General features: G+C 52.9%; 2 protein-coding genes across 3 annotated transcripts in view; both read right to left on the reverse strand.

The window, feature by feature from the left end:
• Window positions 1-4,217: 4,217 nt before the first annotated feature.
• TRIM35 (tripartite motif containing 35) lies at window positions 4,218-16,107 on the reverse strand. 2 transcript variants are annotated; one of them, XM_036405259.2, is made up of 7 exons: window positions 15,639-16,107; window positions 12,484-12,943; window positions 9,965-10,060; window positions 7,803-8,033; window positions 7,209-7,231; window positions 6,789-6,910; window positions 4,218-4,933 (listed from the first exon to the last, which is right to left on the reverse strand). In XM_036405259.2, the coding sequence occupies exons 1-7, from the start codon at window positions 15,722-15,724 to the stop codon at window positions 4,374-4,376; spliced, it is 1,578 nt and encodes a 525-aa protein (XP_036261152.1). In that variant the 5' UTR covers window positions 15,725-16,107; the 3' UTR covers window positions 4,218-4,373. The 2 variants fall into 2 exon arrangements, with proteins under 2 accessions (XP_036261152.1, XP_036261151.1); XM_036405258.2 differs by lacking the exon at window positions 15,639-16,107 and having other exon boundaries at window positions 4,218-4,643; window positions 4,761-4,933; window positions 12,484-13,898.
• Window positions 16,108-18,947: 2,840 nt separating this feature from the next.
• The window catches only part of DRC1 (dynein regulatory complex subunit 1), a 31,445-nt gene continuing 24,645 nt past the window's right edge, over window positions 18,948-25,747 (reverse strand). The window contains 5 exon segments of the mRNA XM_036405156.2: window positions 18,948-19,201; window positions 19,292-19,432; window positions 24,129-24,283; window positions 24,400-24,486; window positions 25,591-25,680. Of these exon segments, the coding sequence (XP_036261049.2) occupies window positions 19,087-19,201; window positions 19,292-19,432; window positions 24,129-24,283; window positions 24,400-24,486; window positions 25,591-25,680 (588 nt within the window). The 3' untranslated portion in view covers window positions 18,948-19,086.

Here is a 25,747-nt window from a genome sequence, read left to right on the forward strand (position 1 = left end):
GGCACTGGCGGCTCCTTTGAGATTCCCAGGATTCAGGCCCTTCCCGGGATCCCAGCTCTGGGCAGCACCCCCTTCCTGGTGGCCCTGGTGGCCATGGATCAGATCCTGGAGGTGGGAATGACGCTGGGAATGGCACTGGGAGGGCCACACCTGGAGGTGGCTCCTGTCCCCACATTCCAGGAGTGGCTTTTTTTAGGGATGGATTTTGGGATCAGACCCTGGAGCTGGGAATGACACTGGGTGCACTGGGAGGATCACATGTCCCCACTTCAGGTGTGGCTTTTTTAGGGATGGATTTTGGGATCAGACCCTGGAGCTGGGAATGGCACTGGGAGGGTCACACCTGGAGGTGGCTCCTGTCCCCACATTCCAGGAGTGGCTTTTTTAGGGCTGAGCTGGAATTCCCAGACAATCCCTGGATCCCCAGCAGTGTCCAAGGAAAAGTTGGATGGGGTTTGGATCATGCTGGAATCATGGGAAGTGTCCCTGGGATGGGATTGAGGGTCCATGGATCCCATCCCAAACCATTCCGGGATTCTGGGATCAAGGACACTCAGGATCCATCCTGAGGGATTTTTATGGAATTCAGGGATGGAAAAGGGAAGGAGAGACCCTTCCTGGAATCCTGAATTCCCAGTGAAACCCCTGGATCCTGAAATTCCTTCTCAAGGAGGGGTCGGGATGGGGCTGGATGCAATGGCAGGCTGGGAGAGCAGCTGGGAATGTGCAGCTGGATCAGGGGAGGATCCAGGGAATCCTTGGAGCCGCTTCCCCATCCCAAAGGGGCTCCGGGAGAGCTGGGATTGGGGCAAGGGCTGGAGGGGCAGGAGCCAGGGAATGGCTTCCAGTGGGAAAGGGGAGCTTGGGATGGTGGGATCCTGGGAAGGGATTCCTGGCCGGGCTGGAATTCCCAGAGAATCCCTGGATCCCTGGCAGCGTCCAAGGAAAGGTTGGATCACCCCGGGATGCGGGAGGTGTTGGGCTTGGAATGGGGTGGGATTTGAGCTCCTGCCCACCCAAACCATTCCCTTTCCATGATTCCTGTCCCTGGGAATTCCAGCGGTTCCCAGAATTCCCGGAGAATCTCCCCCGGTGGCTCCCGCATCCCCAGAAATCCCCCAAATTCGCCCCCAAAATCGCCCAAACCCCCCAAATCCTTGGGATGCTCCGGGTACCAGGCGGGAGGGGAGGGGCGGGGCAAAGGCGCGGTGTCGGGCGCTGATTGGTCAGAAATGACATCATCGATGAGCTGCCGGCGATGGAGGCCCCGCCCCGAATCCTGGGTGGGTCCACGGGGATCCCGGGATTGGGGCGGGAATTGTGGGAAAATTGGGAAAAAAGTGACGGGATTTTTGTTGGAAATTGGGATAAAAATGGGAAAATGGGATGGGGGAAATGTGGGAAAAATATGGGGGAAATTAATGAAAATAAATGTGAAATAAATGTGAAATAAATTTTTAAAATATATGCCAAAAATAGAAAATAAATTTAAAATAAACATGGATTAAATTTAAAATAAATGCAAAAACAAATATAAAATAAATATGTAAAATAGAGAATGAATATAGAATAAATATAAACGTAAGCCCCTAAAATATGGTATAAAGCAAATCAAAAAATAAATACAACACCCCCAAAATACAAAATAAATTCAGAATAAATTAAGAAATTATGATAAATAAATAGTTATGATTGAATGGATATAAAATATTTCCATCAAATATAAAATGCAAAATAATATATAGAAGAAATACAAAAAGAGAAGTAAATACTGTATGTAAACACAAATTAATTAAAATTTTACAATTAAGGTAAACATTAAAAAATACCGAAAGTAAGCGTCAAAATATGAATAAACAGTGATCAAAAATAAAAGTTAAAATGAAAGTCTAAAAAACAAAAGTAAAAGTGAAAAAACAGTTTTAAAAGTAAAAATAACAGAAAATAAAAAATAAAATAAATGTTACCATTTAAAAAATATAACGATTTTAATATTAAAGTTGAAATAAAGGCCTAGGGAAGAAAAATTAAAATTAATTAATTTTCTTCAACCCATTAAGAAATAAAATTAATTTTAAAATTATAAATTAAAACTCAAAAGCAAAATAAATTAAAACCTAAAAAATAAAACCAAATTGTAAAATAAAAAATAAAAATAAAAATAAAAATAAAAATAAAAATAAAAATAAAAATAAAAATAAAATAGACAAAATAAAAATAAAAATAAAAATAAAATAGACAAATAAAAATAAAAATAAAAATAAAAATAAAAATAAAAATAAAAATAAAAATAAAAATTAAAAATAAAAATAAAAATTAAAAAAACTATCAGTGAGACCCTTCCAAGCAAGAATCTGCTTTTTCCTGGGTGGAATTCCAGGTTTTGGGATGGAAAAGGTGCAGAGGAACCCCTCGACCCCCTCCAGTGTTTCCCCCACATTTATCCTCCAAAATTCCCAGAAAAAAGGGAAAAATCCCAGGCCTCACATTCCCGAACACATCTCAAATGTGCCAGAATTGGGGTTGGGATGCCCAGAATTCTGGGAATTGCCGGCATTTTGGGGTGGTGGGAAATGTCAGGATATGGGATGGGGAGGGGGATTGGGATGGGGAGGAGGGATTGGATTGGGATTGGGATTGGTGATGGGATTGGGATTGGGGATGGGATTGGGATTTGGATTGGGATTGGGGTTGGGGATGGGATTGGGATTGGGATTGGGGATGGGGTTGGGGTTGGGATTGAGATTGGGGTTGGGGTTGGGGATGGGGATGGGATGGGATGGGCATGGGAATTGGGATGGGATGGGATGGGATGGGATGGAATAAATGGATAGAATAATGGGATGGGATTAGGATTTGGGATTTGGATTGGGGTTGGGATTGGGGTTGGGATTGGGATTGGGGTTGGGATTGGGGGTGGAATTAGGGTTGGGATGGGGATGGGGATGGGGATTGGGGTTGGGGTTGGGGTTGGGGCTGGGATGGGCTGGGATGGGATGTGCATAGGAATTGGGATGGGATTGGGGTGGGATTGGGGTTGGAATTGGGATGAGATGGGATTGGGGTGGGATGGGATGGAATAAGTGGATGGAATAATGGGATGGGATTGGATTTGGGATTTGGATTGGGATTGGGGTTGGGGTTGGGGTTGGGATTGGGATTGGGATGGGATTGGGGTGGGACAGGATGGAGAGAAGGGATGGAGATGGGAATGGGATGGGATTGGGGTTGGGATTGGGATGGGGATGGTGATGGGGATTGGGATTGGGGTTGGGATTGGGATGGTGGTGGGGATTGGCACGGCAGAGCAGGATTGGGGTGGGATGGGTTAGGATTGGAATTGGAATTGGAATTGGGATGGGATGTGGATGAAAATGGAGATGGGATGGGATGGGATGGGATGGGATGGGATGGGATGGGATGGGATGGGATGGGATGGAGGGAAGGTGGATGGGGATGGGATGTGCAGGGATTTGGGATGCCGCAAATCCCTTTTTCCCCTCCCTTGCCGTATCCAGGGATACACCGTGGGAGGACCCCGGGGTCGCCCCCAGCTCCAGCCTCTCCCTTTTGTTTTCCCTCCTCCCTCTCTCGTTCCTGAGGAGCTTCCTGAGCAAATGCCGGGAAACCATGGAAACCACCCGCTCCCGTCGGAATCCAGGCAGGAAAAAAGCAGGAAAAAAGCAGGAAAAAAGCAGGAAAAAAGCAGGAAAAGGTCGGGAAGGGCCACCCAGGCCCCTTCCCTTCCCCCATGGAATCACCTGAAATCCCAAGGACCCACCTGGATTTGGGAAAAAACCGTTTGGGTGGGATTAACTCCGGGTAAAAACTCTGAACTTCCTCCTTTTCCCAACACCAACGAGGCATCTTCACTGGATTCCCAGAGCTGGGAATTCGGGGAAAAACCCCTCGGAGGGAAAAAGCTGTGGGGAAAAGGGTGGAGAAGGTGGGATGCTCCCAGGGGTGTTCCCACTGATGGTTTTCCATGTGTCAAATCCCGTGGGATTTTCCCCTTCCAAGAGCTGGGATAAGGATCACAGCAGGGATTCCTGGATCCCTAAAAACTGTGGGGGAAAAAAGCCTCTAAATCCTTTAATTCCTTATTTGTCAAGGAAATCCTTTCTTCCCAAAGCATTCCCAGCTTGGATCCATGGCAGAGAGCTTCAGGAAAATTTGGGATTTGGGCACAGAACCACACAGGGAGAGGGATATACGGATAATATTTCTAATGTTTATTAATATTTATTACCGATAAAAACCTGAGACAACACGAACAAATCTTTTTATCCCTGCTTATTTTTCCTTTTTTTTTTTTGTTGTTGTTTTTCCCGGAAAAGCACCTGGAGAACCCCGCCGGGAGGCGAGGAGACATCTCAGGTCGGGACATCCTCAAGGACACGGATGCGGAGCGGGCAGATCCGGAGCGTCTTGGTGTTGGCATCGCCCTGGGTGTTGCCCACGTAGAAATAGGGGAAGACGGGCCCGCCGAACTTCTCGTGGAACGTGTAGATGTGGCTCTGGAGGTCGGCGTCGTAGAAGGACAGCTCGCCCTCGGTGCAGTCCAGCTCCACCCGGACCCTCCGGATGTTCCCCGGCGCCGTCTGCGAGCGCACGGCGTTGGACGCCCGGCACTCGTCCTTGCCCTGGAGGTGGTAGATGTACCAGAAGCCGGAGCGGGAATCGTGGTGGTAACTCCAGTGGGAGCCTCTGTGGGGCCGGGAGACGCCCACCCTCCAGTTGGTCAGCCCGCCCAGGTCCACCTGCCAGGTGTGGAAGCCTTCGGAGAAGCCGCGGGAGCCCAGGATGCAGGGGGCGGAGGTGAAGCGCTCCGGGTTCTCCACGGAGCCCTTGTAGCTGCAGATGGAGACGCTGGAGAGGTCCTCGGAGACGGAGAGCCAGCCCGCGGCCGAGTTGGGATCCAGGCTGAAGGGGACTGCGGGGAAGGGGAGGGTTTTATGGGAAGCTTGGTAGGGATCCGTCTGTCCCTCCGTGGAGCCCTCGATGGGATCCATTCACACATGGATCCTTCCATCCCTACATGGATCCTTCCATGGATTCATCCATGGATGCCTTCCTCCATCCCTCCATCCCTCCATCCATCCATGGTTCCTTTCATGAATCCATCCATCCATCCATGGAACCTTTCGTGGATTCATCCATGGATCCCTTCCTCCATCCCTCCGTCCATCCATGGTTCCTTTCATGAATCCATCCATCCATCCATCCATCATCCATCCATCCATCCATCCATCCATCCATCCATCCATCCATCCATCCATCCATCCATCCATCCATCCACGGACCCTTCCATGGATTCATCCATGGTTCCCTTCCTCCATCCCTCCATGGAACCTTCCATGGATGCATCCATCTGTCCCTCCATCCATGGATGCTTCCATGGAACCCTCCCTCCATCCATCCACAGATCACTCCATTGATCTGTCCATCTGTCCCTCCATCCATGGATCCATCCCTCCCTCGATCCATGGATCCTTCCATCTGTCTCTCCATCCATGGATCCTTCCATGGATCCCTCCATCCATCCATTCATCAATCCATCCCTATCCATGGTTCCATTCATCCATGGATCCATCCATCCATCCATCCATCCATCCATCCATCCATCCATCCATCCATCCATCCATCCATCCCTACACCGATCCCTGTCCATGGATTTGTCCCTAACCCACATCACCCCTGGCAAACACAGATTCCCAAGTTTCCCTTTTTGAGGAACAAGCCCCTCCCTTCACTTCCCCAATCCCCAATCCCATCTCCACATTTCCCATCTTTCCAGACCCCATCACCATTTTTAGGGAGGAATCCATCTCCACATTTCCCATCTTTCCAGACCCCACCACCACCATTTTTAGGGAAGAATCCACTTCCACATTTCCCATCTTTCCAGACTCCACTACCACTATTTTTAGGGATCAATCCATTTCCACATTTCCCATCTTTCCAGACGGCCTCACCACCATTTTTAGGGAAGACTCCACTTCCACGTTTCCCATCTTTCCAGACCCATCACCACCATTTTTAGGGAAGAACCCCTCTCCACATTTCCCATCTTTCCAGACCCATCACCACCATTTTAGGGAAGAATTCTCCACATTTCCCATCTTTCCAGACCCCACCACCGTTTTTAGGGAAGAATCCACTTCCACATTTCCCATCTTTCCAGACCCATCACCACCATTTTTAGGGAAGAATCCCTCTCCACATTCCCCATTTTTCCAAACCCCACTGCCACCATTTTTAGGGAAGAATCCATCTCCACATTTCCCATCTTTCCAGACCCCATCACCATTTTTAGGGAGGAATCCATCTCCACATTTCCCATCTTTCCAGACCCCACCACCGTTTTTAGGGAAGAATCCACTTCCACATTTCCCATCTTTCCAGACCCATCACCACCATTTTTAGGGAAGCATCCCTCTCCACATTCCCCATTTTTCCAAACCCCACTGCCACCATTTTTAGGGAAGAATCCACTTTCACATTTCCCATCTTTCCAAACCCCACTGTCACCATTTTTAGGGAAGAATCCCTCTCCACATTCCCCATCTTTCCAGACCCCATCACCATCATTTTTAGGGAAGAATCCATCTCCACATTTCCCATTTTTCCAAACCCCACTGCCACCATTTTTAGGGAAGAATCCATCTCCACATTTCCCATCTTTCCAGACCCCACCGCCACCATTTTTAGGGAAGAATCCATCTCCACATTTCCCATCTTTCCAGACCCCCTGGAAAACCCCACTCTGGACATTCCCAGCTCCTCACCGGCGGTGATGGTGTCCAGCATCTTCTTCCACACGTTGTACTGGAGCGATCCCAGGTATTTGGCCACGTCCAGGAGCAATCCCGAGGGAACAGCTTCCGGCTCCTCGGCCGTGCAGGCGATCCTAGGGCAGGGATTGGCCGTGGAGAAAGGATTGGGATGAGGCACCCGGCATCTCCCAAGCTTGTCCTCCCTCCGTTCCCGCAAAATCTGGGATTTAACGCTTCCCACAAACCCCCAAATCCCGCTTTTTGTCCCCGCCGTCCTGCCTGGAACACGCAGGGGGCATCCAGCACCTCGGAGGGGACGCTGGAATTTTCTTGGAGCGGGGAGCTCAGGAGACCCCATCCGGCCAGCGGGAAGGGCTCAGCCATTCCCAGATTCCCATGGATATGGGATTATGTGACGGGACCAGGACCTACCTCCGCTTGCGGTTCTTGTGGGTCTGGAAAAGAAAAGAAAAGAGGAATCAGATCTTGGCTGCCACCGGAATTCCAACAGCCCATGGATCACTTGGGGGTGGCTGGATTGGGATCCCAGAGGGAATTACCATTGGGAATGTGGGAATTACCATGGGGAATGCGGGAATTACCATGGGGTAATGTGGGAATTACCACCGGGAATGTGGGAATTACCACCGGGAATGTCGGAATTACCACCAGGAATGTGGGAATTACCATTGGGAAATGTGGGAATTACCATGGGGAATGCAGGAATTACCATGGGGCATGTGGAAATTACCACCAGGAATGTGGGAATTATCACCGGGAATGTGGGAATTACCACCAGGAAATGTGGGAATTATCACTGGAAATGTGGGAATTACCATGGGGAATGTGGACATTACCACGGGGAATGTGGGAATTACCATGGAGAAATGTGGGAATTACCACAAGGAATGTGGGAATTACCATGGGGAATGTGGGAATTACCACGGGGAATGCGGGAATTGTCACGGGGAATGCAGGAATTGCCACGGGGAATGCGGGAATTGCCACGGGGAATGCGGGAATTACCATCAGGAAGGTGAGGTCGTCCTGCTTGAGGTCGGCCTCGAGCCGCGCGGCCTCGTTGAGCAGGGCCTGGCTGGCCTCCGCCAGCTGCTCCATCTTGCCCTGGATCAGATCCTGCTTCCGGCCCGCCTCCTCCCGCAGCTGCGCCAGCACCGCCTGCTCCTCGTCCCACAGGAACTTGTGCAGCTTCTCGAACTCCCACTTCACCTGGCGCTCCAGGCGCTCCGATTCCACCTGCGAACGTCGGCGCCTTGCTCCGGGCGGGAACGGTGGGAGCGCCCGAATTCCCGGGATTCCTCCTTCCCAGAGCTCAGGGACTCACTGGGATCACTGGGATCACGCTGCCCTTCCCAAATTCCCATCCCTGCTTCCCAAATCCCCATCACTCCCATTTTCCAGATAGGATCAATGCTTCACCCCCAGCCGCATGTGCAGGATTGGGATTGGGATCAATCCCGCCTCTGGAGCACCCAAATTCCCTGGATTCCTCATTCCCAGAGCTCAGGGATTCCCTGGGATCACGCTGCCCTTCCCAAATTCCCATCCCTGCTTCCCAAATCCCCATCACTCTCCTTTTCCAGGATAGAATCAGGGCTTTACTCCCACTGCATTCCCAAATCAGGATCAGCATCAATCCCACCTCTGGAGAACCCAAATTCCCTGGATTCCCCATTCCCAGTGCTCAGGGATTCACTGGGATCACTGGGATCACGCTGCCCCTCCTGAATTCCCATCCCTGCTTCCCAAATCCCCATTGCTCCCATTTTCCAGGATGGGATCAATGCTCAACCCCCAGCCGCATGTGCAGGTTTGGGATTGGGATCAATCCCACCTCTGGAGGACCCTAATTCCTGGGATTCTACTTCCCAGAGCTTAGGGATCACTGGGATCACACTGACCTCCCCAAATTCCCATCCCTGCTTCCCAAATCCCCACTGCTCACTTTTTCCAGGATGGGATCAGTTCTCCCCCTGGCTGCATGTGCAGGTTTGGGATTGGGATCAATCCCACCTCTGGAGCACCCAAATTCCCTGGATTCCCCCTTCCCAGAGCTCAGGGATCACTGGGATCATGCTGCCCTTCCCAAATTCCCTTCCCCACTTCCCAAATTCCCATCACTCTCCTTTTCTGGGCTGGGATCAGGGCTCCACCTCAGCTGCAGGTGCAGGTTTGGGATTGGGATCAATCCCTAATCTGGAGCACCCAAATTCCCTGGATTCCCCCTTCCCAGAGCTCAGGAATTCCCTGGGATCACGCTGCCCTTCCCAAATTCCCATCCCTGCTTCCCAAATCCCCACTGCTCTCGTTTCCAGGATGGGATCAATGCTCCACCCCCAGCTGCATGTGCAGGATTGGGATTTGGTTCAATCCCACCTCTGGAGCACCTGAATTCCCTGGATTCCCCATTCCCAGAGCTCAGGGATTCACTGGGATTCCCTGGGATCATGCTGCCCTTCCCAAATTCCCATTTCCACTTCCCAAATCCCCACTGCTCTCCTTTTCCAGGATGGAATCAGGGCTTCACTCCCACTGCATTCCCAAATCAGGATCAGGATCAATCCCACCTCGGGAGCACCTGAATTCCCTGGATTCCCCATTCCCAGAGCTCAGGCATTCACTGGGATCACACTGCCCCTCCTGAATTCCCATCCCTGCTTCCCAAATCCCCATTGCTCCCATTTTCCAGGATGGGATCAATGCTCAACCCCCAGCCGCATGTGCAGAATTGGGATTGGGATCAATCCCACCTCTGGAGCATCCTGAATTCCCTGGATTCTACTTCCCAGAGCTTAGGGATCACTGGGATCACACTGACCTCCCCAAATTCCCATCCCTGCTTCCCAAATCCCCACTGCTCCCTTTTTCCAGGATGGGATCACTTCTCCCCATGGCTGCATGTGCAGGTTTGGGATTGGGATCAATCCCACCTCTGGAGCACCCAAATTCCCTGGATTCCCCATTCCCAGAGCTCAGGGATTCCCTGGGATCACGCTGCCCTTCCCGAATTCCCTTCCCCACTTCCCAAATTCCCATCACTCTCCTTTTCCGGGATGGAATCCGGGCTCCACCCCATTGAACGTGCAGGATCGGGATCGGGATCGGGATCAGGATCGGGATGAGGACCGGGATCGGGGTCGATCCCAGCTCCAGGAGGGAACACGCACCTCGTTGTGCCGGGAGATGGATTCGTAGGATCGCCGCACGGCCCCAAAATCCTTGGCTTTATCCCTCAGGGATGACTCCATGTTCGCCAGCTTGGCCTGCAAGGGGGGGGAGACACCCTCAGGACTCCCCCATTCCCAGGATTTTCCGGGATTTTTCCGGGATGAACACCCTCAGAGCCGGATCCATGCTCTATCCAACCCTTCTCCTCGGGCAGCAGGGAGGAAGAGGAGCTTTGATCCATAGGGAATGCTCCTCTCTGTTGTTTGGGATATCCCGTCCCCGCCCATCCCGGTGCTCTGGGCAGCTCCATTCCCACTCCCATTCCCCATTCCCACGCGTCCCATTCTCATTCCTATTCCCATTCCCACCCATCCCATTCTCACTCCCATTCCCATTCCCCATTCCCCATTCCCACCCATCCCATTCCCACTCCCATTCCCACTCTCATTCCCATTCCCATTCCCACTCTCATTCCCATTCCCACTCCCACTCTCATTCCCACTCCGATTCCCATTCCCCATTCCCCATTCCCATTCCCATTCCCATTCCCCATTCCCACTCTCATTCCCACTCTCATTCCCACTCCCACTCCCATTCCCATTCCCATTCCCATAAATCCACTCTCATTCTCGTTCCCATTCCCATTCCCCCTCCCCATTCCCACTCCCACTCCCATTCCCACTCCCATTCCCACTCCCATTCCCATTCCCTCTCCCCATTCCCACTCCCACTCCCATTCTCTTTCCCACTCCCATTCCCGTTCCCGTTCCCATTCCCAGGAACCCCAGCCAAGCTTTTCCCGCCACGTTTGAAATCCAGCGGGATGAGTCAGGGCGGTGCCGGCTGTTTTCCAGCATGTCCTGGCAGCATTCCCAGCTCCTGGCCGCATCCCATCCCCTCCCCCTCCTCCTCCTCCTCCTCCTCCTCGGGCAGCCACATCCCTCCTTTCTGCCGGAATTGTGCAACTCCCAAATCCCAGCCCCGCTCCCAAAGCCTGGAATAACCAGCGTGGCTGGATCCGAGCTGGGATCACCGGGAATAATCATCCTGCTCCCCTTTCCCGCGGGATCATCATCCGGGATGGCGCCGGATAATTAAAGGGCAGGAGAGCATCCAGCAGCCGCCGCACGCCCGCAGGGAAGCGTGGCTGCCTCATCCCAAATCCTGGGAAATCTGGGAGAGCTCCAGGTTTTAGGGGTGCCTCTCTTTGCCGTCCATGCATGGGTGCATCCATGGATTCATCCCTGCATCCATCTCTGTTCATCCATGGATCCATTTATCCATGGATCCATTGCTCCCTCCATCCATCCATCCATCCATGGGTGCATCCATGGATTCATCCATCCATCCATCTCTGTTCATCCATGGATCCATTGCTCCCTCCCTCCATTCATAGATCCATCCATCCATCCATCCATCCATCCATCCATCATCCATCCATCCATCCATCCATCCATCCATCCATCCATCCATCCATCCATCCATCCATCCATCATCCATCCATCATCCATCCATCCATCCATCCATCCATCCATCCATCCATCCATCATCCATCCATCATCCATCCATCCATCCATCCATCCATCCATCCATCATCCATCCATCCATCCATCCATCCATGTCCATCCATCCATCATCCATCATCCATCCATCCATCCCTCATCCATCCATCCATCCATCCATCCATCCATCCATCCATCATCCATCCATCCATCATCCATCCATCCATCCATCCATCCATCCATCCATCCATCCATCTATCCATCCATCATCCATCCATCCATCCATCATCCATCCATCCATCCATCCATCCATCCATCATCCATCATCCATTCATCATCCATCCATCCATCCATCCATCCATCCATCCATCCATCCATCCATCCATCCATCATCCATCCATCTATCATCCATCATCCATCATCCATCTATCCATCCATCATCCACCCATCCATCATCCATCCATCCATCCATCATCCACCCATCCATCCATCATCCATCCATCCATCCATCCATCCATCCATCCATCCATCCATCCATCATCCATCCATCCATCCATCCCATCCCTCCATCCATCCATCATCCATCCATCCATCCATCCATCCATCATCCATCCATCCATCCATCCATCCATCCATCCATCATCCATCCATCATCCATCCATCATCCATCCATCATCCATCCATCATCCATCCATGCATCCATCCATCCATCCATCATCCATCCATGCATCCATCCATCCATCCATCCATCCATCCATCCATCCATCCATCCATCCATCCATCCATCATCCATCCATCCATCCATCCATCATCCATCCATCCATCCATCCATCCATCCATCATCCATCCATCCATCCATCCATCCATCCATCATCCATCCATCATCCATCCATGCATCCATCCATCCATCCATCCATCCATCCATCCATCATCCATCCATCCACCCATCCATCATCCATCCATGTTCATCCATCCATGTCCATCCATCCATCCATCCCGCCCCACCATCCCCTCACCCTAAAATCCGCCGCCGCCTCCTGCACCGGCCTCATCTTGTGCCCCTGGTGCTCCTTGGACCTCTGGCAGGAGAAGCACGCCAGCTCCTTGTCCTCCAGGCAGAAGAACTTGGGCTCCTCCTGGTGCGCGGGGCACCGGGCCACGCCGCGGCTCTGCCGCTGCCCTTCCTCCCTCAGCACCAGCTCCACCAGGTTCCTCAGCGTGTGGTTGACGCGCAGCTCCTCCAGCGAGGACCTCTCCTTGCACAGGGGGCACGCGTGCCGCCGGTGCTCCCACGAGCGGCTGATGCAGCCCTTGCAGAAGTTGTGCCCGCACGGCAGCGTCACCGCTTCCCGGAACGGCTCGTAGCAGATGGGGCACAGCAATTCCTCCTTCAAGCCCGGCGCGCTGGATGCTGCTGGAGCTGCCGAGCTGCTGCTGCTGCTGCTGCTGGGGCAGGCATCGTCTCCTTTTTCCATGCTGCGGGATTTTTGGGAATGGGATTTATTTTTTAATTTTTTTTGTTTCCTCCACTAAAGCTGCCCCGACCGGACAAACGGCTCCTCTTTCTGATGCAACCGCTCGGTTTCCTGCCGGTGACTCAGCCGCGCTCCCTCCCGCCCGCTGACACCGCCCCGGGGCCGCTGCCGGGGGGGTTCCGCACCGCGGGGACGGCGGCAAAAGCGGCTGGGACCCCCTCAGCCCCGCGGTTCGACCGAGAACCTTGCCCCGGACACGCCCGGGGCAGCCCCGGTGCCGGCTCTGGGTGCCCACGTCCCGGTCCCGGTCCCCTAAACTCGGGGCTGCTCCGGTGCCCGGTTCTGGGTTCCCAGGTCCCGGTTTCGGTCCCTCAAACTCGGAGCTGCTCCGGTGCCGGTTCTGGGTGCCAATGTCCCGGTCCCGGTCCCCCAACCTCGGGCAGCCCCGGTGCCGGTTCTGGGTGCCCATGTCCCGGTCCCGGTCCCCTAAACTCGGGGCTGCTCCGGTTCTCCACCCTCACACGGGGCTGCCCCAGTTCCCCAAACTCGGGGCTGCTCCGGTGCCCGGTTCTGGGTCCCCAGGTCCCGGTCCCGGTCCCCCAAACTCGGGGCTGCTCTGGTGCCCGGTTCTGGGTCCCCAGGTCCCGGTCCCGGTCCCGGTCCCCCAAACTCGGGGCTGCTCCTGTCCCCCAAACTCGGGGCTGCTCCGGTGCCCGGTTCTGCATCCCCAGGTCCCGGTCCCGGTCCCTGTCCCCCAAACTCGGGGCTGCTCCTGTCCCCCAAACTCGGGGCTGCTCCGGTGCCCGGTTCTGGATCCCCAGTCCCGGTCCCGGTCCCCCAAACTCGGGGCTGCTCCGGACCCCCAAACTCGGGGCTGCTCCGGTGCCCGGTTCTGGGTCCCCAGATCCCGGTCCCGGTCCCCCAAACTCGGGGCTGCTCCGGACCCCCAAACCCGGGGCTGCTCTGGTGCCCGGTTCTGGGTCCCCAGGTCCCGGTCCCGGTCCCCTAAACTCGGCGCCGCTCCGGACCCCCAAACCCGGGGCTGCTCCGGTGCCCGGTTCTGGATCCCCAGTCCCGGTCCCGGTCCCGGTCCCCCAAACTCGGGGCTGCCCCCGTGCCCGGATCCGGCTCCCCCGCCCTCTCCCGGGGCAGCTCCGGTGCCCGGTTCCGGTCCTCATGTCCCGGTCCCGGGTCCCACCTCCGGGGCTGCTCGGGTGACCGGAGCTGGACCCTCTGTCCCGAACCCGGATTTGGACCCTCACCCCGGGGTTCTCCCCCGTGCCCGGGCCCCGGGACAGCCCCGGTTCCCCAAATTCGGGTCCGAACCGGTGTCCCCCCGACACGGGCCAGCCCCGGGTGTCCGGACCTGCAATCCCGGGGCTGCTCCGGTGACCGGTCCCCCATCCCAGGAACAGCCCCTGTCTCCCATCCCGGCACTATTCCGGTGCCCGGTCCCCCAAATCCGGTGCCCGATCCCGCTCCCTCAACCCGGCCCAGCCCCTGCCCCCCATCCCGGGGCCACTCCCGGTGCCCCGTACCGCAATCCCGGTGCCCGGTCCCGGTTCCCAAGCCCCGGCCCAGCCCCTGCCCCCCATCCCGGGGCCACTCCCGGTGCCCGGTCCCGGTTCCTCAGCCCCGGTCCACCCCCGGTCCCCCACTCCCGGTGCCCGGTCCCGGTCCCCCAAACCCGGACCAGCCTCTGTCCCCCATCTCGGAGCTGCTCCGGTGCCCCCAATCCCGGTGCCCCGTACCCCAATCCCGGTGCCCGGTCCCTCATCCCGGAGCCATTCCGGTGCCCCGTACGCCAATCCCGGTGCCCCGTACCCCAATCCCGGTGCCCGGTGCCGGTTCCCAACCCCCGATCCCTCATCCCGGAGCCATTCCGGTGCCCCGTACGCGAGTCCCGGTGCCCGGTGCCGGTTCCCAACCCCCGATCCCCCATCCCGGGGCCGCTCCGGTGCCCCGTACGCCAATCCCGGTGCCCCGTACCCCAGTCCCGGTGCCCGGTGCCGGTTCCCAACCCCCGATCCCTCATCCCGGGGCCATTCCGGTGCCCCGTACGCCAATCCCGGTGCCCCGTACCCCAATCCCGGTGCCCGGTGCCGGTTCCCAACCCCCGATCCCTCATCCCGGGGCCATTCCGGTGCCCCGTACCCCAATCCCGGTGCCCGATCCCCCATCCCGGGGCCACTCCGGTGCCCCGTACGCCAATCCCGGTGCCCCGTACCCCAGTCCCGGTGCCCGGTGCCGGTTCCCAACCCCCGATCCCCCATCCCGGGGCCACTCCGGTGCCCCGTACCCCAATCCCGGTGCCCGGTGCCGGTTCCCAAGTCCCGATCCCTCATCCCGGGGCCGCTCCGGTGCCCCGTACCCCAATCCCGGTGCCCGATCCCTCATCCCGGGGCCGCTCCGGTGCCCCGTACCCCAATCCCGGTGCCCGATCCCTCATCCCGGGGCCGCTCCGGTGCCCCGTACCCCAATCCCGGTGCCCGATCCCCCATCCCGGGGCCACCCCGGTGCCCCGTACGCCAATCCCGGTGCCCCGTACCCCAGCCCCGTTCCCGGTTCCCAAGCCCCGGTCCCGCTCCACGTGGCGCTATCCCGGTACCTGCCGGCCCTTCCCGGTGCCGGTGCCGGTTCTGGGGTGGGGTTCCGCGGTACCGGGGGGTGTCAGAGGGTTGGGCCGGGGCTCTCACCTGGCGGACCGCACCTGGCACCGTTTGCAGCGCTCCCTCCTCCGCTGCAGGCGGCGCAGGGGGCCCCGCTCCCCTTCCCGCGACATTCCCGGTGTTCCTGATATTCCCGGAGCTCCCGGAGGGCGGAGCGGGATGGGAGGGTCGGGACGAGGCTCCGGGGGGACGTTCCCGGTGCTGGCCCGGCCTCTCCCGGCCCGGAGCCGCCCCCGGACGGGAAATTTTGGGATCCCAGAAATGCCAAAAAATTCATTTTTTTTTTGTTTCCTCTCTCCTCTCCCGTTTCCACCGGGAATGGAATCCCCCGAGGAATTCCTCCCGGGGATTTTCCAGGCGCGGCGCCCGCCTGGAGTTCTGCCCGTTCCTGTTTTTCCCCTTTTCCCTGTTTTCCACCCGCGCCAAAATTCCCTGGGGTTTTTTTTTGTTTGGTTGGTTGGTTTTGGTTTTTTGGGGTTTTTTGGGGGTTTTTTGGTTTTTTTTTTGGTTTTTTTTTTACGTTCCTACCTCGGGTGTCGCGTGGCGCCTCCCAAAATCTCCCGCTCCTCCCGCCCCCCCCAAAAAAAAAAAAAAATTTAAAAAATTCTTCCGCCGTGGGAAGCGGGGAGAAATTCAAAAATTCTCCAAGGAAAGACAAACAACGGGGGGGGAGGGAAAGAAAAAAAAAGGGGAAAAAAAAGGAAAAAAAAAAAAGAAAAAAAAGAGAAAAAAAAAGAAAGAAAAAAGGGGGAAAAAAAAGGAGGAAGAAAAAGAAAAAGGGAAAAAAAAGAGGGGAAAAACAGGGAAAAGAAGAAAAAATAAGAGAAAAAAGGAAAGAAAAAAAGGAAGAAAAAGAAAAAAAGGTAAAAAAAAAAGAGGGGAGAAAAAGGAAAAAGAAGAAAAAAATAAGAGAAAAAAAGAAAGAAAAAATAAGAGAAAAAAAAGAAAGAAAAAAGGAAAAAAAGAAGAAAAAAAAGGAAAAAGAAAAAAACAAGACGTGAAAAAAAAAAAAAAAAGAAAATTAAAAATTAAAAGATAATTTTTTTTTTTTTCCCAGCCTTTGGAGCCGTTGTTTTTCCAAAGGCTGCAAGTCCAAGGTTAAAGATAAAACTGGCTGGGAATCCACGCTGGGAATGTGGGAATGTGAGATTGGACTGGTGGGAAGAGGGGGATGGGGAAAAAAAAAAAATCAAAAAAAATCCCTGCTGGGAAAAAAAATCTCAGCCTGGAATTTGTGGGAATTCGGGGGACAGGGAAAAGGGGGATCGGGGTGGGATTTTCGGGAAGAGCCAGAGGGGGAAGCAGGAGGGATCATGGAATTGTTAAGGGTGGAAAACCCTCAGGAATAATCAGCAAATTCCAGGATCTGTGTCCCCGCCCCCCCCCCAAATCCAGAGGGATTTGAAATCCTGCCTGGAAAACCCTTCCCGGGCAGGAATTCCAAGCCTTGAACATTCCATGGGGGCTCTTGGGATCCTTGGAGCTGCCAGGGGTGTTTGGGATTTTGGGAAGGAATTCATCCCCTGGGAAGGTGGGGGAGGGCCTGGGCTGGAATTCCCAGAGAATTCCCTGGAAATGTCCAAGGGAAGGTTGGAGCACCCTGGGATTGTGGAATTCCCGGAATTTGACGATTCCAGGCCTCAGATCCCACGAGTTTGTGGCACTTCCCACAGTTCCAGGAATTCCCTGGATCCAGGAATTCCCTGGATGGTGGAAGGTGTCAGGCTTGGAATGGGATTGGATTTAGGCTTCCATCCCGGAATTTGGTAATTCCAGGCCTCAGATCCCAGGAGCTTGTGGCACTTCCCACAATTCCGAGAATTCCCTGGATCATGGAGGGTGTCAGGGCTGGAAATAAGATGGGATTTAATCTTCCATCCCGGAATTTGGTAATTCCAGGCCTCAGATCCCATGAGTTTTGTGGCGCTTCCCACAATTCCAGGAATTCCCTGGATCATGGAAGGTGTCAGGGCTGGAAATAAGATGGGATTTAAGCTTCCATCCCGGAATTTGGGAATTCCAGGCCTCAGATCCCAGGAGTTTGTGGCACTTCCCACAATTCCAAGAATTCCCTGGATCATGGGAGCTGCCAGGCTTGGAATAGGATGAGATTTAGGTTTCCATCCCAGAATCTGGGAATTCCAGGCCTCAGATCCCAGAGTTTTGTGGCACTTGCCACAAGAATTCCCAAGAATTCCCTGGATCATGGAAGGTGTCAGGGTTGGAATTGGGATGGGATTTAAGCTCCCATCCCAGAATTCCAGGCCTCAGATCCCATGAGTTTTGTGGCACTTCCCACAATTCCAAGAATTCCCTGGATGGTGGAAGATGTCAGGGTTGGAATGGGATGGGATTTAAGCTTCCATCCCGGAATTTGGGAATTCCAGGCCTCAGATCCCACGGTTTTGTGGCACTTCCCACAATTCCAAGAATTCCCTGGATCATGGGAACTGCCAGGCTTGGAATAGGATGGGATTTAAGCTTCCATCCCAGAATCTGGGAATTCCAGGCCTCAGATCCCAGAGTTTTGTGGCACTTGCCACAAGAATTCCCAAGAATTCCCTGGATCATGGAAGGTGTCAGGGTTGGAATTGGGATGGGATTTAAGCTCCCATCCCAGAATTCCAGGCCTCAGATCCCATGAGTTTTGTGGCACTTCCCACAATTCCAAGAATTCCCTGGATGGTGGAAGATGTCAGGGTTGGAATGGGATGGGATTTAAGCTTCCATCCCGGAATTTGGGAATTCCAGGCCTCAGATCCCACGGTTTTGTGGCACTTCCCACAATTCCAAGAATTCCCTGGATCATGGGAACTGCCAGGCTTGGAATAGGATGGGATTTAAGCTTCCATCCCAGAATCTGGGAATTCCAGGCCTCAGATCCCAGAGTTTTGTGGCACTTCCCACAAGAATTCCCAAGAATTCCCTGGATCATGGAAGGTGTCAGGGTTGGAATTGGGATGGGATTTAGGTTTCCATCCCAGAATTTGGGAATTCCAGGCCTCAGATCCCATGAGTTTTGTGGCACTTCCCACAATTCCAAGAATTCCCTGGATGGTGGAAGATGTCAGGGTTGGAATTAAGATGGGATTTAAGCTTCCATCCCGGAATTTGGGAATTCCAGGCCTCAGATCCGACAGTTTTGTGGCACTTCCCACAATTCCAAGAATTCCTTGGATATTGGAAAGTGTCAGGGCTGGAATGGGATGGGATTTAAGCTTCCATCCTGGAATCCCAGGCCTCAGATCCCACGGTTTTGTGTCACTTCCCACAGTTCCAGGAATTCCCTGGATCAGTGGAACCCCCGGATGTGCTCCCATTCCCCGCGCACAGATCCAGATTTTGGGAATGATTTATTAACCCCTTGCCCGGGACTCCTGGCTCAGATCCAGGGAAATCCCCGCCCACCGCCGGCCATTCCCGGGTTTTGCTCCATCCCGGTGTCCGGAATACCCCCGGGAATGCGAGGCCGAGCTCAGCGCCCTTGCGTGGATCCCAGATATTCCTCCAGCAGCATTCCCAGCTCCGAGTTCTGCCGCTGCAGGGCCGTGGCCTCGGAAAAGAGCTCGGATCTCCTGGTCAGCACTTTGCTGGGAAAGGAACGCCAGGAAAACCCGTGGGATCTCGTGGAAAAACCCCTGGAATTGTCCCAGTCCCGCCCCACCCCGGCAGGCACTCACTGGTATTCCAGGAGCGCGGCTCCGAGCGCGTCCCAGAGTTTGAGTTTCCGCTGGGGAATGATGCGGGTCAGGGCTTCCCAGTATTCCCCGTCCTTGGAATTGTCCCGGACGTCCTGGATCTCCCTGGGGGGTCCTTCGTCCCTGGGGATGGAGAACGGATCCTTGGGATGGGGGGAGAAAATCCTTGGGATGGGGAGAGAAAACCTTGGGATGGGGAGGAAACCCCTGGGATGGAGAACGAATCCTTGGGATGGGGGAGAAAATCCTTGGGATGGGGAGAGAAAACCTTGGGATGGGGAGGAAACCCCTGGGATGGAGAACGAATCCTTGGGATGGGGAGGAAATCCTTGGGAATAGTGGACAAATCTTTGGGATGGAGAGCAAATCCTTGGCAATTGGGAATTCAAAATTTGGAAAAAAATCCTTGGGATGGAGAACAAATCCTTGGGATGGAGGAGAAAACCTTGGGATGGGGAGGAAACCCCTGGGATGGAGAACAAATCCTTGGGATGGAGAGCAAATCCTTGGGATGGAGAGCAAATCCTTGGCAATTGGGAATTCAAAATTGAGAAAAACATCCTTGGGATGGAGAACAAATCCTTGGGATGGAGGAGAAAACCTTGGGATGGGGAGGAAACCCCTGGGATGGAGAACGAATCCTTGGGATGGGGAGGAAATCCTTGGGAATAGTGGACAAATCCTTGGGATGGAGAGAAAATCCTTGGGAATAGTGGACAAATCTTTGGGATGGAGAGCAAATCCTTGGGATGGAGAGCAAATCCTTGGCAACTGGGAATTCAAAATTGAGAAAAACATCCTTGGGATGGAGAACAAATCCTTGGGATAGACAAAAACAAATCTTGGGAAGGAGAACAAAACTTTGGGATAGAGAGCAAGTCCTTGGAATGGAGAACAAATTCTTGGGATGGAGAACGAATCCTTGGGATGGAGAAAAAATCTTCGGGAATAGAGAACAAATTTTTGGCATGGAGAGCAGATCCTTGGAATAAAGAACAAACCCTTGGGGTGCAGAACAAATCCTTGGGAAGGAGAACAAATCTTTGGGATGGAGAACAAAACTTTGGGATAGAGAAAGAAAACTTGGGATGGAGAACAAATCCTTGGGAAGGAGAAGAAACTCTGGGAATGGAGAACAAATTCCTGGGGTGGAGAACAAATCCTTGGGATGGAGAACAAAACCTTGGGAAGGAGAGCAAATCCTTGGGAAGGAGAAGAAACTCTGGGAATGGACAACAAATTCCTGGGGTGGAGAACAAATCTTTCAGGATAGAGAAAACAATCTTGGAATGGAGAATGGAGAACAAATCTTTGGGATGGAGAACAAATCTTAGGGATAGAGAAAAAAACCTTGGGATGGAGAATGAATCCTTGGGATGGAGAAGAAATCCTTGGGATGGAGAGCAAATATTTGGAATGGAGAACAAATCCTTGGGAATAGAGAACAAATCCTTGGGAAGGAGAACAAATCTTAGGGATAGAGAAAGAAAACTTGGGATGGAGAACAAATCCTTGGGAAGGAGAAGAAACTCTGGGAATGGAGAACAAATTCCTGGGGTGGAGAACAAATCTTTGGGATGGAGAACAAAACCTTGGGAAGGAGAGCAAATCCTTGGCAACTGGGAATACAAAATTGGGAAACAAATCCTTGGGAAGGAGAACAAAACTTTGGGATGGAGAGCAAATCCTTGGGATGGAAAGGAAACTCTGGGAATGGACAACAAATTCCTGGGATGGAGAACAAACTTTCAGGATAGAGAAAACAATCTTGGAATGGAGAATGGAGAACAAATCTTTGGGATGAAGAACAAATCTTAGGGATAGAGAAAAAAAACCTGGGGATGGAGAACGAATCCTTGGGATGGAGAACAAAACCTTGGGATGGAGAGCAAATCCTTGGGAATAGAGAGCAAATCCTTGGGAAAATAGAACAAGTCCCTGGGATGGAGAACAAATCCTTGGCAACTGGGAATTCAAAACTGGGAAACAAATTCTTGGGATGGAGAACAAATCTTAGGGAAGGAGGAAAAAAGCTTGGGATAGAGAGCAAATCCTTGGAATGGACAACAAATTCCTGGGATAGAGAACAAATTCTTGGGATGGAAAACAAATCCTTGGGAAGGAGAAGAAACTCTGGGAATGGACAACAAATTCCTGGGGTGGAGAACAAATCTTTCAGGATAGAGAAAACAATCTTGGAATGGACAATGGAGAACAAATCTTTGGGATGGAGAACAAATCTTAGGGATAGAGAAAAAAACCTTGGGATGGAGAACAAATCTTTGGGATGGAGAACAAAACCTTGGGAAGGAGAGCAATTCCTTGGAATGGAGAGCAAATCCTTGGGAAAATAGAACAAGTCCCTGGGATGGAGAACAAATCCTTGGCAATTGGGAATTCAAAATTGGGAAACAAATTCTTGGGATGGAGAACAAATCTTAGGGAAGGAGGAAAAAAGCTTGGGATAGAGAGCAAATCCTTGGAATGGACAACAAATTCCTGGGATAGAGAACAAATCCTTGGGATGGAAAACAAATCCTTGGGAAGGAGAAGAAACTCTGGGAATGGACAACAAATTCCTGGGGTGGAGAACAAACTTTCAGGATAGAGAAAACTCTTGGAATGGACAATGGAGAACAAATCTTTGGGATGGAGAACAAATCTTAGGGATAGAGAAAAAAACCTTGGGATGGAGACCAAATCTTTGGGATGGAGAACAAAACCTTGGGAAGGAGGAAAAAAGCTTGGGATAGAGAGCAAATCCTTGGAATGGACAACAAATTCCTGGGAGAGAGAACAAATCCTTGGGATGGAAAACAAATCCTTGGGAAGGAGAAGAAACTCTGGGAATGGACAACAAATTCCTGGGGTGGAGAACAAACTTTCAGGATAGAGAAAACAATCTTGGAATGGACAATGGAGAACAAATCTTTGGGATGGAGAACAAATCTTAGGGATAGAGAAAAAAACCTTGGGATGGAGAATGAATCCTTGGGATGGAGAACAAAACCTTGGGAAGGAGAGCAAATCCTTGGCAACTGGGAATTCAAAATTGGGAAACAAATCCTTGGGAAGGAGAACAAGACTTTGGGATGGAGAGCAAATCCTTGGGATGGAAAGGAAACTCTGGGAATGGACAACAAATTCCTGGGATGGAGAACAAATCTTTCAGGATAGAGAAAACAATCTTGGAATGGACAATGGAGAACAAATCTTTGGGATGAAGAACAAATCTTAGGGATAGAGAAAAAAAACCTTGGGATGGAGAACGAATCCTTGGGATGGAGAACAAATCCTTGGGAATAGAGAACAAATCCTTGGAATGGAGAACAAATCCTTGGGAATAGAGAACAAATCCTTGGGATGGAGAAAAAAACCCTGGGAATAGAGAAAAAAAACTTGGGAATAGAGAACAAATCCTTGGGATGGAGAATAAATCCTTGGCAATTGGTAATTCAAAATTGGGAAACCAATTCTTGGGAAGGAGAACAAAACTTTGGGATGGAGAGCAAATCCTTGGAATGGACAACAAATTCCTGGGATAGAGAACAAATCCTTGGGATGGAGAACAAAACCTTGGGAAGGAGAGCAAATCCTTGGGATTGAGAAGAAACTCTGGGAATGGACAACAAATTCCTGGGATGGAGAACAAACTTTCAGGATAGAGAAAACAATCTTGGAATGGACAATGGAGAACAAATCTTTGTGATGGAGAACAAATCTTAGGGATAGAGAAAAAATCTTTGGGATGGAGAACAAAACCTTGGGAAGGAGAGCAATTCCTTGGAATGGAGAGCAAATCCTTGGGAAAATAGAACAAGTCCCTGGGATGGAGAACAAATCCTTGGCAATTGGGAATTCAAAATTGGGAAACAAATTCTTGGGATGGAGAACAAATCTTAGGGAAGGAGGAAAAAAGCTTGGGATAGAGAGCAAATCCTTGGAATGGACAACAAATTCCTGGGAGAGAGAACAAATCCTTGGGATGGAAAACAAATCCTTGGGAAGGAGAAGAAACTCTGGGAATGGACAACAAATTCCTGGGGTGGAGAACAAACTTTCAGGATAGAGAAAACTCTTGGAATGGACAATGGAGAACAAATCTTTGGGATGGAGAACAAATCTTAGGGATAGAGAAAAAAACCTGGGGATGGAGAATGAATCCTTGGGATGGAGAACAAATCCTTGGCAACTGGGAATTCAAAACTGGGAAATAAATCCTTGGGAAGGAGAACAAAACTTTGGGATGGAGAGCAAATCCTTGGGAATAGAGAACGAATCTTTGGGATGGAGAACAAATTTTTGGCATGGAGAAGAAACTCTGGGAATGGAGAACAAATTCCTGGGGTGGAGAACAAATCTTTGGGATGGAGAACAAAACCTTGGGAAGGAGAGCAAATCTTTGGCAACTGGGAATTCAAAATTGGGAAACAAATCCTTGGGAAGGAGAACAAAACTTTGGGATGGAGAGCAAATCTTTGGGATGGAGAACAAATCTTAGGGATAGAGAAAAAAACCTTGGGATGGAGAGCAAATCTTGGGAATGGAGAACCAATTTTTGGGATAGAGATCAAATCTTTGGGATGGAGAGCAAATCTTCGGGATGGAGAGCAAACCCTTGGGAAGGAGAACAAACCCCGTCTTTACCTCCCTTCCCAGCTCCTGGATCACCTCCTGCCTGGTTTATTCCCAGCCTTGGGAATCTCCTGATCCCTGAGGGAAGGCTGGGAATCTCCTCCTCCAAGCAGAACCACCCAGGAACCCCCAGGACATTTCCCTGGGATCCCCACTTTGGCTCCATCCCCGTCCCCATCCCCACCTCAGCTTGGCAAATTCCTGCAGGAATTCCCTCAGGATCGTCAGGACGTGATCCGCTTGGACGGACGGGACGCGAGGGGCGCTCCCGGGGGGTCCGCCCTGGGAACGGGATCCGCTCTCCCCGGCCGGATCCGCGGGATCTCCGACCTGGCTGACCTGGAGGGAGAAAAGCCGGATGTGGCGTTTTCGGGATGAACGCGCCCGTCTCTTCCTTCCTGCAATTCCTGGGATGCCCTTCCCGGGGTGGATCTGCCGGCTGGGGGATCTCCTACCGGGATCTTGGGCGCGTGGTGGGATTCGTAGTCCAGGAAAAAATCCACGAGGGCGCGCAGCTCGTCCTCGTCCTCGATCCGGAGGGCCTGGGAAAAGCGGGAATTCCACCGGGGGTCCGTGGGAGGATGGGCGAGGGGTGGGGGGGGGGTGGGAGGGAGTTTTCCCGGAGCAGGGGAAAGGCGGGAATTCCTGCGGAAGTGCTGGGGGATAAGCAAGGAGGAATGGCGGGAAGGGGTGGGTGCGGGACAGCCACGGAATATCCGCGGGTGGGGAAGTCTGGGAAGAGGCTGGGGGAGCCCTGGAGGGTGTTTAAATCACTGGGATGGGCTGGAGGCGGGAATCTGGGAATCATGGAATGTTCTGGGTGGGAAGGGACCTCACAGCTCATCCCGATCCATGGGCGGGGACACCTCCCACCATCCCAACCCTGGGACACTGCCAGGGATCCAGGGATTCTCTGGGAATCCCAGCCCAGCCAGGAATCCCTTCCCAAGATCCCACCATCCCAAGCTCCCCTTTCCCACTGGAAGCCATTCCCTGGCTCCTGCCCCTCCAGCCCTTGCCCCAATCCCAGCTCTCCTGGAGCCCCTTTGGGATCGGGAAGCGGCTCCAAGGATTCCCTGGATCCTCCCCTGATCCAGCTGCACATTCCCAGCTGCTCTCCCAGCCTGGCGTTGGATCCAGCCCCATCCCGACTCCTCCTTGAGAAGGAATTTCGGGATCCAGGGGTTTCACTGGGAATTCGGGACTCCAGGAAGGGTCTCCCTTCCCTTTTCCATCCCCAAATTCCGTGAAAACCCCTCAGGATGGATCCTGAGTGTCCCTGATCCCAGAATCCCAGAATGGTTTGGGATGGGATCCATGGACCTTCAATCCCATCCCAGGGACACCTCCCACGATCCCAGGGTGATCCAAAACCACCCTGGGACACTGCCAGGGATCCAGGGATTCTCTGGGAATCCCAGCCCAGCCGGGAATCCCTTCCCAAGATCCCACCATCCCAAGCTCCCCTTTCCCACTGGAAGCCATTCCCTGGCTCCCTCCAGCCCTTGCCCCAATCCCAGCTCTCCCGGAGCCCCTCAAGTGATTCCCTGGATCCTCCCCTGATCCAGGTGCGCATTCCCAGCTCCATCTCCTCCCCGGTGCTCAGCATTCCAACCCCAATCCTGGGAGATCCCATCCCCACCCACCTGGAAGATGGTTCGGAGCTGCTGGACGTCGTTCCTGGGTCCCACCACCTCCCGCAGCGGCTTCAGGAGTTTGTTCTCCAGCAGGAATGCCTTGGGAAAAAGCCCGGGAAGAGGTGGTAGGGTGAGAATTCCCAGCCCTCATTCCAAAGGGATCCGC

The sequence above is a fragment of the Molothrus ater genome, chromosome 32 (genome assembly GCF_012460135.2).
Source record: "Molothrus ater isolate BHLD 08-10-18 breed brown headed cowbird chromosome 32, BPBGC_Mater_1.1, whole genome shotgun sequence".
In the NCBI taxonomy this organism is placed as follows: domain Eukaryota; kingdom Metazoa; phylum Chordata; class Aves; order Passeriformes; family Icteridae; genus Molothrus; species Molothrus ater.